Source organism: Cydia amplana, chromosome 7 (genome assembly GCF_948474715.1).
Source record: "Cydia amplana chromosome 7, ilCydAmpl1.1, whole genome shotgun sequence".
Taxonomy (NCBI): domain Eukaryota; kingdom Metazoa; phylum Arthropoda; class Insecta; order Lepidoptera; family Tortricidae; genus Cydia; species Cydia amplana.
Genome location: NC_086075.1, coordinates 3634471 through 3652607, shown reverse-complemented (window position 1 = coordinate 3652607; position 18137 = coordinate 3634471). Strand labels below are relative to the sequence as shown.

Sequence of the window (18137 nt, the reverse complement as noted above, 5' to 3'; positions counted from 1 at the left end):
CCTTATAGGATCTCTCGTGCGTCTGTCTGTCTGTCTGTCCGACCATTACCCGCCCCCCCTCCTTACCTCATCTCCGAAACTACCTACTGAGTCTAAAATTTTGAAAAAAATACACAAAATATTTCTTTACCTATAGATGAAACGAAAACCTATTGGAAATGTGCAGTCAAGCGTGAGTCGGACTTAATTACTTAGTTTTTGATCCGACCCCTATGGTTTTTTAAAGACATTTCATTCACGCTCCACAAAAAAAATACAGTATTAAAAATTGGGTATTTTTTTTATACCAGAGTCCGATTCAGATTTAAAAACTTGTTACGGGTTTGAACTGGTTTTGATACCTTGACGATCGTTTTGGCGATTGGCGCGCATCTCACACACGACTTTCACTTTATTTCGCAATTTTCGCATGCACCAATCAGCGTGAGCGATATTCAAGGTTGGTCTACTGAGTGGTACATTTTAGTTAAGGATTTGATAGATTACTGTTCTACAGTAATCTAATACTGTTCTATAGTAATCTAATACCGTTCTACAGTAATTACTGTTCTAAATTCTAAGATGCAGTCCAAAGCTACATTTTGTTCATATTTTAGGGCGTGGTAATTAGATAATAATTCAAGACATATTTTCTGAAAACGGCCGAGACTCTTGAGCGGAACCCTGCAAGGGCACTGAGGCATCTGCCAACAACGTGACGTAACCAAGCACGCCATCACCGCGACATACTCGCAGATATATAACATACGAACATACCTTAACATAGAATACATAACATTAGAACCAGAGGTCAAATAAGTTAATATAAATATTATTAAATTGTACAACGGGACTTAATCGCGTATTTAGATACGATCTTCTAACCGTTCTAGATGCTGATGTCAACTTAAGCCAGTATTCTCCGAGACCACGGGGACAACGCCGTCCTCGAAACGTCGGAGGTAAATCTTAAAACTTAGATACGCGATTAAGTCCCGTTGTATAATTCAATAATGTGTAAAAATCGTGAAAGTTTAAATCAGTGTAATCTAAATATTTTAGCAAGTTTAGGTTATACTCGTAAACTGAAGTAGATGTCATACTGTCATAAGTGTTATAGTAAAGAAAAATCGGAGAAGTGCGAGTCGGACTCGCGTTCCAAGGGTTCCGTACATTAAGTCCGACTCACGTTTGACTGCACATTTCTAATAGGTTTTCCTGTCATCTATAGGTTAATGGTCGGGGGGGAATGGTCAGACAGACGTACAGACGCACGGGTGATCCTATAAGGGTTCCGTTTTTTTCCTTTTGAGGTACGGAACTCTAAAAAGAAGTCGGTTTACCGCGTATCTTACAAAAATATCACGTATAAAAACTCATAAATCTACGTTTCCCCAGAAATAAGACCCAGCTAGATTGCTAGATTTTTCGCCCCCGTAACCCCCATATAGCAAATTTATCGAAATCGTTAGAGCCGTTTTCGAAATCCCCAAAAATTATATATGTATATACATTAGCGACCCGCCCCGGCTTTGCACGGGTTAACAAATTATACATAAACCTTCCTCTTGCATCACTCTATCTATTTAACAAAAAGCATCAAAATCCGTTGCGTAGTTTTAAAGATCTAAGCATACAGTTTTGTGCAATATAATAGCAGTGATGAAGATTGTCATAAACTTTTTGAATCTACTTAAACAAGCAGTCAATAGTAAAATGAAAATTAGGGGAAAACTATAACTTTAGATCAATTATATGTGATCTTTTTTATAATTCTTATGCATTACTTGACATTGTTTCAAATTTATCTGGAACCTTTAGGTACTTAAATAATATTGGAAGTAAAAAAAGATCATCTTATAGAAAAGTTTTTTTTGTCTGGATGATATAGGTTTAGATGTAAAGCTTTGATTGGAAATAATAGACAAAATACTAAGTTACAATAATATTACACAATTGTATTTATTTCGTAGGTTGTTACGTTTTTACTTATAATAATTTCCGCGACGTAGTAAAAAAGCCGATATTCATGATTAATCATGATATTTTTTTTACTTTCAATGTTATTTAAGTAAAGGCTACAGTTAATTTTGAAACAATGTCAGAAAATGCAGAAAAAATATAAGAAAATAGCCAATATAATTGATCTAAAGTTATAGTTTTCCCCTAATTTTCATTTTCATATTGACTGCTACTACTACATACTTAATACATATAAATGTATTGCACACAACTGTACATAGGGACATACACACAGCGGGAAGCAACTACGTTTTATACTATGTAGTGATGATACAGAGTATGTGAATCCGACCAACTTAAACCTTAGATTAATAGATTTTTAACACTAATTTGTCTTGACAATATTGACCGTGTTCAGATAATTTTGAGCACCCAATTAAGTTTTTTAATATTGAAAGGTTAAAAATGAGTCAAATTCTTCCATTGATTTTTTCATTGTTACATTTGTGAAATGTTTGTAGACAGATAATGTAGACAGATAATTACAGATGAGGTCCCACGAACAAAGGTCTGGGTCCGGGACAATACCCGTTCGTAATGTAGGCTGACGTAGGTTCTTGTATACCAACACCATAAGATATACGTACGTAAGGCATGGTAACCTCTAGAGATGTCTTTGACGTAATATATTAAACAGACTGCCGTATTCGAACTTCAAGATATTCACAAGAGACGACACGTACTAGATCCATTCTAGATACGTTATAGTTTAGATTTCAACTAGTTCTCTTTAGCAGCGCAATTCTGGCAACTAATGTCACTTTTACGATAGATCGTGTTAGATATTTATTAGATGTGAATTAGATCTCTAAGTAATATCTTGTGGAAATCGTTCAAGAGTATGTCCAGAATCGCGGAAATGTCAAATTTGACAGGTTAGATTTTAAACATATCGTTATCGTATCTTGGCGATGTCTAAAAGATATCTAATAGATGTCTATTACAAAATCCGAATCGGGTCCAGAGCCGCTTATCGGAGCGGCCTAGGTATTCACAAATATTTGAAGAAAGCCTCTATCCAAGACGTTGAAATTACATATTTAGATATTCATGAGTACGTTGGCCGTTCCGATATATCTGATGGCAACTGTAGCTTTTACGAAAATGCACCAGAATAACCACGAGATATTAAAAAAGATCATTATCATTATCATTTTAGGTTTAAAATTCTTTATTCTCATTAAGAATTATTAATCAAACTTTTTGCGGTTCTCTTAATTTGTCCATTGTTGTATATTTATTATTGTTCCTAACTCGTCAGTAGGTACAATTGGTCGGCATGTCGCAAGCTGTCATTAAAACATTTTGAATTCATCCTGAACGCTCCATTTCGACCGCGGCCATGTCACGGTGAAGCGAGCCGTGGCCGCTGCGGGTGGCGGCCGTGGCTCTGATGGATGATCAGACTGATTGTAAAATAAAGGGACCGATATCGGTAACATAAACATACAGGTTGATTTCTGGGTCGTGATCCTTTTTCTGACTCTGTAATTGTATTTGAACACAATTTGTTTGTATGTGTAGTTAAATGTCAAAAAAACCGGCCAAGTGCAAGTCGGACTCGCGCACGGAGGGTTCCGCACCATCAACAAAAAATAGAGCAAAACAAGCAAAAAAACGGTCACCCATCCAAGTACTGACCCCGCCCGACGTTGCTTAACTTCAGTCAAAAATCACGTTTGTTGTATGGGAGCCCCACTTAAATCTTTATTTTATTCTGTTTTTAGTATATTTTGTTATAGCGGCAACAGAAATACATCATGTGTGAAAATTTCAACTGTCTAGCTATCACGGTTCGTGAAATACAGCCTGGTGACAGACGGAAGGACGGACGGACGGACAGCGGAGTCTTAGTAATAGGGTCCCGTTTTTACCCTTTGGGTACGGAACCCTAAAAATTAACACCATCTACTCGGAACTAAGCCAAAGGTATGGTGCAATATTTTCGAGCGGTAGCGCCATACCTTTGGCCTATAGGTACTGTCAAGAGTCAAGTAGAGGGCGTTAATTTTAAAACATTTAACAAATTGACACATATCAGTGAAAGAATAAGGATCAAAGTCAAATGGCGTTCGATCAGTTTTAATCTTCTCTCGAAAGATGCCAGTAAATGTACTGTGACATCATTTACCATGACAGTAACTCTCTATACACTCTATTTTCTTTGCTAAAGGCAATTCTTATTGATCATACAGGCGTGAAACTCTATTTAAAAGTAATCTCCCCTTTATAGTGCGGAAATATAAGAGTATATAAAGACTATGGCAACTACAGTATCGAGTCAATTCGATCACAAATCGAATGAGCGCCGCGAACTTTGTACACGCTCGGAAACTTCCTGAAAGCTAAGATGTGTAACGTCTTCATACTTAGCTAGCAGTTTGTGTGACTTCGGTTATAGTTCGATTATGTGCATTAGATTTACTGACAGCTTTATTGCTTCGTCATTGAGCTTGGCTTAAATGTCAAATAATATGTCACCTAATAAGTGTCAAAACAGTAAGATACACATAAAATGATTTAAAAATACAAGAACACCTCATCTATGCTCGTAGGAAAATGTCAGAGGAACATTTGAAATTGTACGTGTGTGTGTGTGTGTGTAATAATATTATTTCGTTATTAAATTACGTAATGCGCCGATGTATATGTATGCTTAAAAACAAAAAAATAATTAAAAATAATAATATATAATTATTTTCACTATTAGAATAAGTTACTCAATTCAATTCCAAACATCTTAATTATAGTTTAGCTGACATTTACACGCGAAGTAATCTAAGTTCCATTTGATGTGGGAAAATTAGGATGTCATGGGGTGGAAACAGACCCTATGAATTGAGGAAGGTCAGTAATTAAAGTTATAAAATAAATTACCTACTGGAGTTCGTTGACCGCTTATGTTCTAGTAGGGGAGCCGGGGGCTTAATGTAACAGGGGTAAGTAGTAACGCTCAATTTTGACGGGGAATTTAAAACATTTTTTTAGGAATAACGTATACACCGCCATTGCCCCGCCAGACATCGAAGTGAGTGGATGTGCATACGAGCTCTGTTTCGACCAGGTATTAAAAATTATACGGGGGTAAGTTGTAACAACTTACAACTCGGTATAATGACGTATTCCCCACAGACTATAGTTTATTGGTACGTATGCAACGTGAACGTCACAGTCGCGAGATATGCTAATTGCGCAGCGCTCGATCGCGGATTGCATGCAATGCGGTTCACTGATTAAATTATTGTATGCATGACGGCCAGACACAAGCTTGGAGCGGGTTGCTGGAGGCGCGTTATGATTATAAAAACATGATATCAATGTGATATTTTATTGAGATAAATCGACATCCTAATTGCACTGCTAACAAATAAAAAAAAATGATTTATTTTATTTATTCACACATATTACACAGTATTACAGTGTGACACTAAGGCACTGTGGAATGCATACAACATGATTATTACTCATCCTAAAACGTTATAATAAAGTTGTGTTATACAAACAATAATCTTAAATACTAACTGAAGACGGACGATCATCCATCGCCTCACATAACTTCTTACATTCATGATGTGCTTTCTCAAAGAAATTAATGTCTATTTAGCGGTTTCATTACATAAACAACTAATACTGAAAAGAAACTACGGGGTAAGTACAAAATAAATTCGATCTACAGATAAGTACAATTAAAAGCAATTAAATCTATTTAAGCTGTATCTATACATTTCAATAGAAAGTAAACCATTTTTATTACTCTGTGTAAAATAATTCGAGTACTATGACAGCAATTCAGAAAATGCATCTTAAGCCTTCCGACTGGCGATACCTTGCGCGCTGCGGTGGCCATAAATTTTGCTATAAAATTTAATTATTTAATTTCAGGAAGCTACGGCGATTATGGCCACGATAAAATTAGGTTGCTTGTTACTGAATATTACTCATAAGTAGAGTCTGTGCGGAAAGAGTGTATTATTTTTTATCATACGTGCGTCGTATTCGAGAAACGTGTCAAAAACTTTCTTAGATATTTGTAAGGTGCCATCTCGCTTGTTCCCTCGTTTTTTTATCCCGTTCTGGTTTTTCAATTATATATATATATAGAGGGCGAGGGCACTGTCACTGTTTATTTCCTTGATAAAAGGAGCGACGGATTGAGTGACATAATCGGCGGCGAACGATTTTATCAAGGACTGACACAGCAACGGCATCAACACCGCGGCAGTAATGTCGCAACAGTAGTGCAGCTGCATTTACCATCGGAATGTTACCTTTACTTACCAAAGGGGATGGCGGGGTGATTGTTCTATTGGGCTGCCCAATCGTTGCCATGGACATATATACTGGATCAACCAAATCTTGTCAGTAGTAAAAGGCGGCAAATTTGAAAAATCGCGGGTTAGCAACACTGTGTTCGAATAATTCCAAAATCGCGTGTCATCTGTGTGTTATCTGTGGAATGTGGATCGTGAATGACAGCCATCATCTTATTGTTTACATTCTGAATCGTTTCTATTTCAAGAGAAATTTCTGTCACCATTAAATACCAAGATTATGCATGACCTCAAGCAAAGCTAAGGTGCCTACAATGTACAATCATGCTCGTTGACGGTAAACATTACTAAAATTTCAGGTTATGATAATTCACTCGAACTGACGTAAAAAGGGCGAAAAATAAATACGTTTTGGTTCGATGTACATTGCTGCTTTTCTTAGCGCAATTCTGCTCTTTGAGTGTTACATGGTGTTACCCTCCTTTAATTTGCAGTACATTGCTACTGACAAGATTTGCTTGACGCACTATAAATAGAGAAGAAGGCAATTTCCCAGCAACGACAGTACAGGCTAATTAAATGACTCCTTTCCCCTCCTTATTCGGCTGAAATGTAAGCTTATAGTCTGAAATACGTTAATAACTTTTTGTTTGAAATAATAGTCACCTTATTAATAGGTAGGTACATAAAAAATAAATCATTTTGATTACTGTATGAAAATGTAATTTAATAAAAATAATACTTACGAAATACTTACATTCTAATTCATTCATTTTAAATTAATCAAATACAATTTCTCGCACAATAAAATGTTTCTTTTTACTACAAAATCCCTCTAGAGAAAAATTACTGGGTAAATTAATTTTAAAGGAATAGGTATTTTAGGAATTATCTCGGAGTTCTTGCAGATCCGCTTCCACCATGTCACTCCAGCGATTCTTCTTTAGTCTCGCCTCTTTGATTTAATGTCCAACTATTTCTGCCAAAAATCGCATAGCTCCTATCGTTTCACCCTTTCACCTAATTCAAGCGCTTCCCAGTTGTGGACGAAACAATTAATATCACCGCTCGTTTGGGTTGGAGCTTACACGGGCGTGCGCTACGTGAATCGTCAAATGCTCGCCAATTAAAATGAGGCGGTCTTTGCATAACAGCTTGATACTGATGCTTAAACCAGATGGATATGTCATTAAATAAACTAAATTGAATCGACAAAAATAATTGTATGTTTAAATTATTAAAAAAAAAACAACGGGTTGCACTCCGGCAGTGCCGGCAGAAGTAAAAACTCAATGACATTGTAAGAGTTTTTCGATCAGGTCACGTGTCCGTCTTACGTCTTACGAATCTTACGGTCACGTGTCCTGTCGCTAGTTTAACATTTTTTCCCCATCACAAAAATTGCACAGCGCCGCTAAAGAAGTTTTCACTTCAAAAATTACGAGAGTCGGTTGAGAATTGCAATCTTTAGAAACAGCCGAACAGATGTTACAGAGACCGTTTCTGGTCCAGAAATCGAACTCCAAAAAGCTGGCAGATATTCCTAACCAATTATTTTCCTACTACCAAATATCCCGTATTCTTTTGTTATGGCTCAAAAACTGTAATTTCAAACGTTTTACGCTAGTTAAAATTAAATCTTTAGAAAAATTCGCCCTACATAATGAACAAAATAATCAAGTCTTCTTCTTTTCGTGTAAAGGGATCAAACTTCTTAAAACTAAATTTTTGTCTGCCAATGCTTTGCCACTTCCAGCCCTCGGGGTGTAGCCCTCAGGAGATCTTCCTCAGTGCACGTCGTTGAGCACAGAGAACACTGTCTCATGTGATTTACATATTTCCATTTTTGTAAAGTGGTCTTGTAAACTTATTGTTTCGATTGATTTTGTCATTATTATTTCTAAGAGTTGCCTGGTCCTTTGCGAGGGCCGAAGTTTTTCTATTTGAGAAAATGATTTCCAATAATAGACCGATTTGTTCGAACCCTCGGAATGGCTCCATATAAAGTCGCACTGTTAACCAATTTGTTGAAATGTTTATCTAAATTCTCTTTTGTGAAACACTTGGAACCAACAAATGTTTTTCCTTCTAAATGAGAGAACGCAATGTTTGATCTTCAGTATTTAGGTACCTACTACCTACTTGTTAGGTTTCAGAGAGATAAAAGGTTATCTTTGTAAACAGAGTAGTATTATGATGTAAACAAAAAAAAACAACATTCAATTTCTTAAGTGCGCCACTTGCGTTTCAGAGTAAAATACATTAAAATTATGGCAAAAAGAAACACAATTTTATGTACAGTCAAGGAATTTAATTTGAATGAGGTGAATGAGTGATTGTCACAGTGACAAGGTACGAAATGGTAAGGAAATTAAATTCTTTGACTGTACCTACGAATACAAATTCCGTATACTTTTCTGTAAATTAAATCATATTTTGTCGAATTTATTTTTGAAATTTTATCTTAAAATCAAGTATAATCATTTCCGTAAATTTATTTTTGAGACGACATTTTTTACAGCCAATAAAAAGTGATTGTGAACGCACCCTCGTGTCATGAAATATAATAATGGCGTCGTTAAATTCGCTTTACGTGCAATCAGTGGTTTTGCAGTAAAAGTTTTTGCACTTAAATCAGTTCCATACTACATTAAGGTCCATGTGGCTAATTCCGTCATAGGGGCTATTCCGGCCCAATGGGTCTGGCTTAAGTATGTTACGCGTTCACCTGGCACGCAAAACAAGATAAGTATCCTAGAAAACTAAACACAATCGAACGATCGAATTCAAATTTGGAATCCCCATCGCAGACCCAATGTTGCCACTGTCATGAATATTCATAGTAAGCATCGTAAACTGCGTTGTGCGATTCAAGCCGCAGGCATAGACAATTAATAACGGCCAGTGTTGGACCAGCTGCCATAGACGCATTAGATTTTATGGCCGAGCAAACATGTGTTACCTGCCAGTGTAAGGGATAAGTTATCTAGGTTCTAGATAGTAACGGCTAACGGCTTAAATCTAATTAGAAATTAGGGATCAATTTGATAATCTAATTTCAGTGGATAAGTACCTATTAAACTCCAATGAGTATAATAGATGTGGCTATCACTTATTATTATAAACAGTTGTTACATTAAATAAAATATAGCTCTCCGAAACTCATCGTTCATAACTTTCATAAAGGATGACTCACGTTAGACCGTGCCGTGACCGGCCCGTGTCCGGGCCTTAGCTTCCGGCGCTTACTTTTCTATGACAGATTATTTATTTATTTATTTGACAGATTATTTATTTTTTAGATGACAGGTATATAGGTGATGCTTTCCATAGAAAACGAAGCTCCGGAAGCTCCGGCCCGGACACTGCCCGGTCTAACGTGAGTCATCCTTAAGTCATACGTCAAAGTTGTAGGTAATAGGACTTAACGTATACTTACTGAGTGGAAGAACAATATATTGGGCCCTCCAGTTGAACTACATAAAGATTTTCTAAAAATTGCTTTTAATGTACCGTATATTTTTTAAATCTTTCGAAAATACGACACTTTTTCTGTATCTATTGGGTTTTTTTATGAAAAATTACATACCTACTTGATAGGTAATGTTTTTAGTACTGCACTTTTCTCTGAATATAAGTATATAAGTTTTTATCCTTTGATAAACTAAAATAATGTTTTTATCTTTCAAGAAGTTGAGGTAGGTATCTCAACTATTTCAAATAGTACCACTGGAGGTCTCAATAAATTATTAATCTTAATCTTATTTAAATATATATTTTTTATACTTTCTAAATAATGAAGAATTGAGGTACTTATCTATTGTCCATGGTGTCATTAATAAACGCCAATATTCCACTATAAAATCGCCTATTCAGTTTCAATTTAACACGTTTAATCTATTTATTGCGCTTGTTCAATTAGCCATTTCACTGTCAAACACGGGCGCCGGGCGTTCCGAAATTGGCAACATTTCGGAGTAGCAACTAGCGAAACAATTTGGCCTTGAATCGACGGCATGTTGCTAATAATTAGATCTGCCGCAGCTGCAGCGTTGCAAATTTCGTTGCTATGCGCGGGTGAGATGATCGGTCTACCCCTCTAAAGTTTATGTTAACAGCTTTTTTCAATTAATCTTCCCTAAAACATGGACAGGAATATGGCCAATATACATTTATTGCAGCCCTTGCAATATTATCTTAATACTTTTTTCAATTCGGCCCACTTGCACCATTCTACTAACCCGGGGCTAACCGGTTAAACCTGGCATTACTATGGTTTGACACTGGGTTAACGGTTTAACCGCTTAACGCCTGGTTAATAGGATGGTGAAGGTGGCGCTTAATCATCCAAAAAAGAAGAAACAAACAACATCAAGTACGTGCCGTGATATTTCTTCACCTTTGATTTTCAATCTGCTTACAATCTCCAGTTTCTATAAACTTCTTGAAGAATTCCATTCACACATAGTTACGGATCCTGAGGCCATATTACACTTGTCCATCCGTAAATTGACTCGCGCTAGTTTCCGGAATGTGTGACCAACTAACTCGATCACGTCTATTTGAACCTAACTAGCCGTGTACGCCAGTGACGTTATTTTGAATAACAAAATTAAATTATATGATGCTAGGCAGCTCTTCCTAGCCCACTTAAAGTGCTATTAAACTAAAGATATTAGCATGTCGTTAAAGCCAAACTTTTATAATCTTTTTTGCTTTCTCAGACTTTACGAAGAACGGTTTGGTAGTGTAGTTGAATCCTTTTGAAGAGTTAAGATTGCGAAAGATATACCAACGACTATGTTCTAACGCCATGATCATTATATACGATAACAGTTAGCTAGGAACTATGTCATCTGGATAGAGTGTGATTCTAATTTTTGTAAATTTAAGTAAAAAAACTATAAGTGTATGTTTTGAGCTGTTTTGCATCATACAATTTGCCGCACAAGTCTGTTCATAACATAATACATCGCTTGTGTTGTATACCTTACGCGTTCGTTAACAAAACATATTACCCAGCAACCGATTGACAACGCAGAAAGCCTCTATTTAATTTCTCAAATTATTGTGAAGGTTTTTACACATCCTAAATTAAGATTAGTTACTTTCAACTATATAAGAACAGTCTACAATAATTAAAGTATAGAAACTGATATCCTTAATTTCGTTGTTACAGGTAACTTCCAAGGCGACATCGCTTTACAAGACACAGACTTCAAATCCATGAAGTCTGCCTCCAAAATCAACAAGTCTCTACAAGAAGAAGTAGAGAGGTTAAAGAAGGAAGTACTACTCGAAGGGTTACAGGTAGAAGAGGAAGGTTTGCCAGACATATTGAGAAAGAGGACGAAGCAACCGGCTCCGGCGCCGGAGAAGCCAAAGAAGTACAATGACGCGATGCTGATGACAAAGGTAGGCATTGTGAAATAGCAAAAACATTACCATTTGGAAAAGTGTAAGTGGGCACGAGAAATACTAATGGGAAAGTATAACACTAAACTGTCGCATATTGTACACATATTTAACTACACAAACGGGTCTACCGCAATATAATTAAATCGTGATAGATATGGATTGTCATACAATCTACCCTATTAAATCTTATTAAATTAACAACAGTAACTTAATCTTATTTTAACTAATTAAGCCAGTTATAGTTGTAGCTGTATCTAAGTATTTTAGAATATCCTCGCTGACTACAAAATTAATGTGAAATATGCCCAAACTGATTTAAGGTATTTGATTCGATTTTGCAAACAAGTGAACTTTATGACAACGTGTAATCATTTATACTATCACTTGTTAAAATTTGGAATTAGTTACATTTAATAGGTACTAAATTATACGCTTGAGCAAAGTTAGTTTTATCAATAATTTGCACAAACAGGCAAAGTACCTTGCTTTAAATGACATATCTTACTCCACAGGTTTTACCATCGGGATTAGACAAATCAATATTGTTAAAAAATGGTAAACTGCCGCCCGGAGAAATGCTAGATAACATGACAAGCAAAATCAATCAAACCAAAGATGAATTAAATTCGAAAGATGAATTAGTTACTAACCAAACAAGCCCCATAGAGAATCTGACTGAATCAGAAAGTTTAGAACAAGACGGTGTTCTAGTCGTGAATATTTCAACTGACAATATTTTAAATTTAGATGAACTATACCCAAATATGCATTTAACAAGCACTGCCAACAAAGTCGATGAGGTGACGAATAAAATCCAGAGCAACAGCCGCGAGATAACAGGAGACTCTAATAATAATATAAAAGTGAAATATCCCCCTGAAAATGTGACGATGGCTCCTGCTCCAACTAATGGGGTTCTGGTTACTAACGAAAGAGAGGAAGATATTGAAAGTGTGGAAAAAGGAGTGATTAACAAAACCGGTGGTGATTTAGATGCGAAATTTCTAGAAGCCAACGATTTATTGAAGCCGACTGAAAGTTTGCAGAGTCTGACAGAAGAGACGTCGAGCAGACATCGAAGAAGGCGAAGAAGACACGGTAATGGGAGACGGTATGATATTTTTCATATCGTTAATGAACAATTATCATATTTTAAGGATCACACTTAGGCATTTTCTCATGTTTCACTACCCACTGACATAGCATATAGGTGGGTAGTCTTATAAAATAAAAATATCGTTTACTAATCCGCGAAATAATAAGGTTTCCAAGACTAAAACAAAACAGCACAAAACTGATTGACTAGCACTTTGTTATTTCGAGGACTAGAAAAGAAATGTTTCTGTATTAATGTTTAAGTATGTAATATGGATTTCCGCAAAGTAACACCTTATTATAGCACTTGTTCATCTCCATATTTTATTCATTATTGTCATTCTCTTTTAAATAATTTTATGTTACTATTGGTTTACGATTAGGTATATTTTCGCATTTTTTGAGAAACGCTCTACACAATACCGGGACAGTAGGTATTTGCCTCGCAATCCTTTATATCCCAATCGGCCGGCAATCCCCATGTCCCGGCCTTTCTAATGTACAATTACTTATCTAGAACTATGGCGCCTGAAAATGAAGTGCATAGTGCCTGCAACATGTCCTCAACGTCATCATAACGTATTTTCCATGCACCACAAGTTTAGTAAAGCTGGTAAAATATTCTAGAATATAGGTACAGCCTTATTTCTGATTAAACACTTGACCGCGAAATGGAGTACGTTCTTTTGTAATAGTTTTGTATGTACATATTATATTAAGGCCAGGTGCTCCACAAGTAAAGTATGAATTTCCCATACTATACAATTTAGCGAACGTTTTTATGGTGACAGAAACGCAATGTGCATGAATCTTTCCCAAAACTCGTTGCATATTTCATTTTTAATTACAAATAAAATTATTGTAGTTTTAATTTGATTAACTGTGTCACTTTCTAGAAGATTTATAGTAGGGTTAGTGCTTGCAAGCATCGCTTACAAACTCCCGCATAGCTTTAATGCCTATTCATTAGCCTCATTAGCCTCATATCCAAGCCCGCGCCATTCCAGATGCATTTAGTGCATAAGCCTTAATAGCATGTTTAAATTGTACAGTTATTTATGCAACGTACATTATTATTTTAAAACTTAGCATCCAGATTTTGAATTTTGTGAATGAAATTACAGAAAAAAAACTATTTTATCTCATTACAGTATAACAATTTCGAATAATGGAATCGTAATGTTTTGTAGAATTATATTTAATGAAGGAATATCACAATTCTTATTACTGTTATAATCACTTTTATGTTTCTAATTAAGACAAGTTTAGATAGGTATAATAATTATAATCCGCTTCTATATTAATTTAAGTTATTGAAGTGAAAACTTCTTTAGCGGCTCTGTGCACTTTTTGAGGTGGGGAAAAAATGTTAAACTCGCGAGAGATCACGTGACCGTAAGACATGTAATATCATCGAGTTTTTCTTTATTGATTTAAATGCCATCTAGTGAGTTTCGCTCTAACTGGTATTAATATAACTCGAGTACTAACAGTGATGTGCTTAGGGGTTTCAAGTAATGCGGCGAAATAACGCTAGATGGCGTTAACCTCAATTATACATAGTGCATTTTGCACTAGTCATTGAGTTTTCACTTCTGCCGGCACTCCCTGAGTGCAACCCATTGTTTTTTTTTAGCTTTTGTAATATACCTATACAACGTGCCATGTTTTCTTTGATCACGCCCACACCGCGACCTTTTATTGTCTTGTAACCTATTTTTGGCGTTATCATAATTATACATCCTATTAAAATATCTGGGAGACCGAGCTTTGCTCGGAAAACATATAAAAACTCGAAAATGCGCGTTTTCCCAGAGATAAAACCTAGCTAGATCGATTTTTCGCCCCCAAAAACCCCCATATAGCAAATTTCATCGAAATCGTTAGAGCCGTTCCCTAGATCCCCGAAATATATATACATATAAATAAATAAATATATAAATAAATAAATATGCAAGAATTGCTCGTTTAAAGGTATTAGATTAGATAGATAGATAGATATACGAAGGAACTTGGGAAAAAATTATCATTACCTACATAATGTATTAAGGCGTGGGATATATTATAAAAGCGGAAATTAACTAATAAATAGCTAATCTACTACTGCGATGTGCCAATAAAGAGTATTCTGTTTAACTACCTATCTATCTAAATAATTTGTTAATGCCTGTTTGTTTGTTTTCGTTTTAAATCTTCACTATAAATTTACGAACGATCAACTTTTTTTGATTCCAAACATATTTTTAATTTATTTTTACTTTCAGGCTAAGAAACATCCACTCAGGCGAAAGATCAGGGAAAAACAACGTCAAATCCGATGAACAAGGAGAAAATCATTCAACGCGTAAAAAAAATTTTCGTCACCGAAAGAAGCACTCGAGCAGAGAAAACAGTGGCGAAAGTAGAAAACTGGTTGTACCAGAACATGAGTTTGAAGAGAAATTCGATGTAAAACCACCTCCGAAGAATATAATAGAAAACGGGAGTGGACAAAATCAACAATTTAACAATTGGTTTTTTCGTGACACCTTTGAAGATTTAGATGCCATGGAAAGCTACCAGAGTAGTAACGGGGTATGACACTTTGAAATTTTTACGTTCCTTCCACCAGAGTCAGAAGTGCTTCTCACAGTGCTTAACAATAAAAAATCCGCTAGGGATCTTATGTTATTGTCACGGTGACTATAGGTACGAAATGTCGCAGAAATCAAGTTTCTTGGTCAAAAAGCACATGATTCACGACCAATCTGCGAAAAAATTGCTTAACATTTGCATGCACAATGCAATTTTTACGTATTTTGATGTAGAGTCTGTGCGGAACGAGAAGAGTCGTGAAATGTATGGCGCCCAATACACTCCACGACTCTTCTCTTTTCGCACAGACTCTATGTACCTTAAGTAGGTACCAAGGCTCGTACAATTTGCGAGCGGTTTGCTAATGCCTAATACCCCGCGAACACCTTTAAGCTTTTATTGATGAATTATATACCAACAGCGTTCGTAGTTTATTTAGTTTCGTCTAAAGCATTATTATTTTTCATATTTTTCTATCAACAGTAAAATGTATTTTTTTAGACCACCGCTCGCCATCGCTCCATCCGCGCCGCCACCAACCGCAAGGAACGCATCTGGGAGAACGGTGTGATCCCTTACGAGATAGACGGGAACTTCAGTGGCGCCCACAAGTCCCTGTTCAAGCAGGCCATGCGGCATTGGGAGAACTTCACGTGCGTGAAGTTCGTCGAGCGAGATGTGCTGCTGCATAAGGATTATATTGTGTTCACTGAAAGACCTTGCGGGTAAGATTTGGCTATAATTGTTGAACGAACCAATATAATAGTGATTCTAGTTCGTTCTTCTTATTTTATATTACAGATTATTATAGTTAGAAATTAGAAATGTTTGATCAGTTTATTATATCCTCGGACATTTATCTAAAGGTAAATACAAGAATTTTCCGGATTAATGAATCAGATCTTGGAAGTAAAATTTTACCCATTTGCGGAGATCCAAATAAATATATAAGAGGGGTGTATGTGTGCTTGCGTATGGATTTGTGTGTGTAAATAATTTGAGGATGCACGTCTTTAGTAGTTCCGCACGTGCTTCTAATGCCTTCCTTGCTCCAAACCTAGCGAAATTTTCGAGCGACTTAACTGAAGTCAAATATTTTTTAGATGCTGCTCTTTCGTCGGCAAGCGCGGCGGAGGCGCCCAGGCCATCTCCATCGGCAAGAACTGCGACAAGTTCGGCATCGTCGTGCACGAGCTCGGGCACGTCGTGGGCTTCTGGCACGAGCATACGCGCCCCGACCGCGACCGGCACGTGCAGATCATCAGGGACAACATCATGATGGGTGAGTTGAGGCACATTGTTTAAAAAAACTAACTGGATCAGCCATCCGAAAAGGCCTACCTGTAACCTATTCTGATGCTGCGCAACTTCATGCCAATTTTTAACTTGAAGTGGTCGTAGATCTACCTCAAGACTGTCTATAAATTGTATTTACATGCCTACTTAGTTGGTTGTCCCAAGTATTTTCAAGTATTTTCTACCGCGAAAAACGAAATTCGGAATTTCATTACCTGCCTCTATATCTCTCTTGCCTATTCGAGCAATAGAGAGGCAGAATTACGTTTTTCGTTTTTCACTGTAGTGCCTCTGAGTACCTACCTATGAGATTTCGTTTTCTCATCAAAAATCTCGTAGAACTTTGGTGGCAGCACAATCAAGTCAAAGTAATCTGTATAATCAATTGCTTTTAAGATCTTACGAGTATCTAACTATATCCCTTAACATTTCCTTATCTTTTAAAAATCTGACTGAGCTTTACTTATCAGTTTTGCGATTCAGAGTATTCTGGAGATCTTCCTGTTGAAACTGCATTTCCTGAAATTATATTTTCGCTCTCTGGGTGCATTTTTAAATTATTATTTCTGCAGCAATCTAAAAACTCGTGCTCCATCGCATAACTCTCAAATTCAAAAGCGTCCAATAAACAAGCAGCGTCCATAATTTAAAAGCATAGTCGCGCAATCCTATACAAATGACATCCGCATTGACTGCCACCCATAGACTTTGCATTATGAACATACCTACCTACCCCATGGACGAACGGTCTGGCCTAGTGGGTAGTGGATAAAATAATAATTCCACGGCCGACTTCGGCCACGGCGACTGCTGTCGCTGGTGTACTCGCAAGCGGCTGATGTAGCCGATCTTGTTTGTAAAAGTTCGCGAACATTGCGGGCATGTGAGCACACCGTTAACATAGTTATAGGTTATTGCCGCAGGTGGTCTGGTTTTTATTCTATCACGCAATAGTGGGTAGTGACCTTGCCTATGAAGCCGATGGTCCTGGGTTCGAATCCCGGTAAGGCCATTTATTTGTGTGATGAGCACAGATATTTGTTCTTGAGTCATGGTTGTTTTCTATGTACCTATTTAAGTATTTGTATATTATGTACATCGTTGTCTGAGTACCCACAACACAAGCCTTCGCGAGCTTACTGTCGGGCTTAGTCGATTTCTGTAAGGATATCCTTTAATATTTATTAATTCTCTCAATAAACATAATTAGATCAATAACCATTAGAACACCACGTGGCGAGTGAGAATTTTCTCATATATGCTCTCTATTGCGAAGTAATCTGTGGACATTCGCCTCTTTCGTAGAACGCAGAGAAATATCGCCGAGCGGTGGTCGTGGATATTAAAGCGCAAATAAAAAACTGCCCGAAATTCCACATCCGATTCAAGAATTAGAAATACCTTCCTTTAATTATTCTTTTCATCTGTGTGAAATATAAATAGTATAGTGATATAAAAATTAGAATTAGATTTTTTCTTCTT

At 36.5% G+C, this 18137-nt stretch overlaps 1 protein-coding gene across 1 annotated transcript in view; it reads left to right on the top strand.

Annotated features, from left to right (window-relative positions):
- Positions 1–18137, top strand: part of LOC134649734 (bone morphogenetic protein 1-like) — a 139076-nt gene that overhangs the window by 92430 nt on the left and 28509 nt on the right. The window contains exons 3-7 of the mRNA XM_063504565.1: positions 11452–11687; positions 12203–12801; positions 15050–15359; positions 15861–16084; positions 16463–16641. Coding sequence (XP_063360635.1) covers positions 11452–11687; positions 12203–12801; positions 15050–15359; positions 15861–16084; positions 16463–16641 — 1548 coding nt within the window. The remainder of the gene's footprint in view (positions 1–11451; positions 11688–12202; positions 12802–15049; positions 15360–15860; positions 16085–16462; positions 16642–18137) is intronic.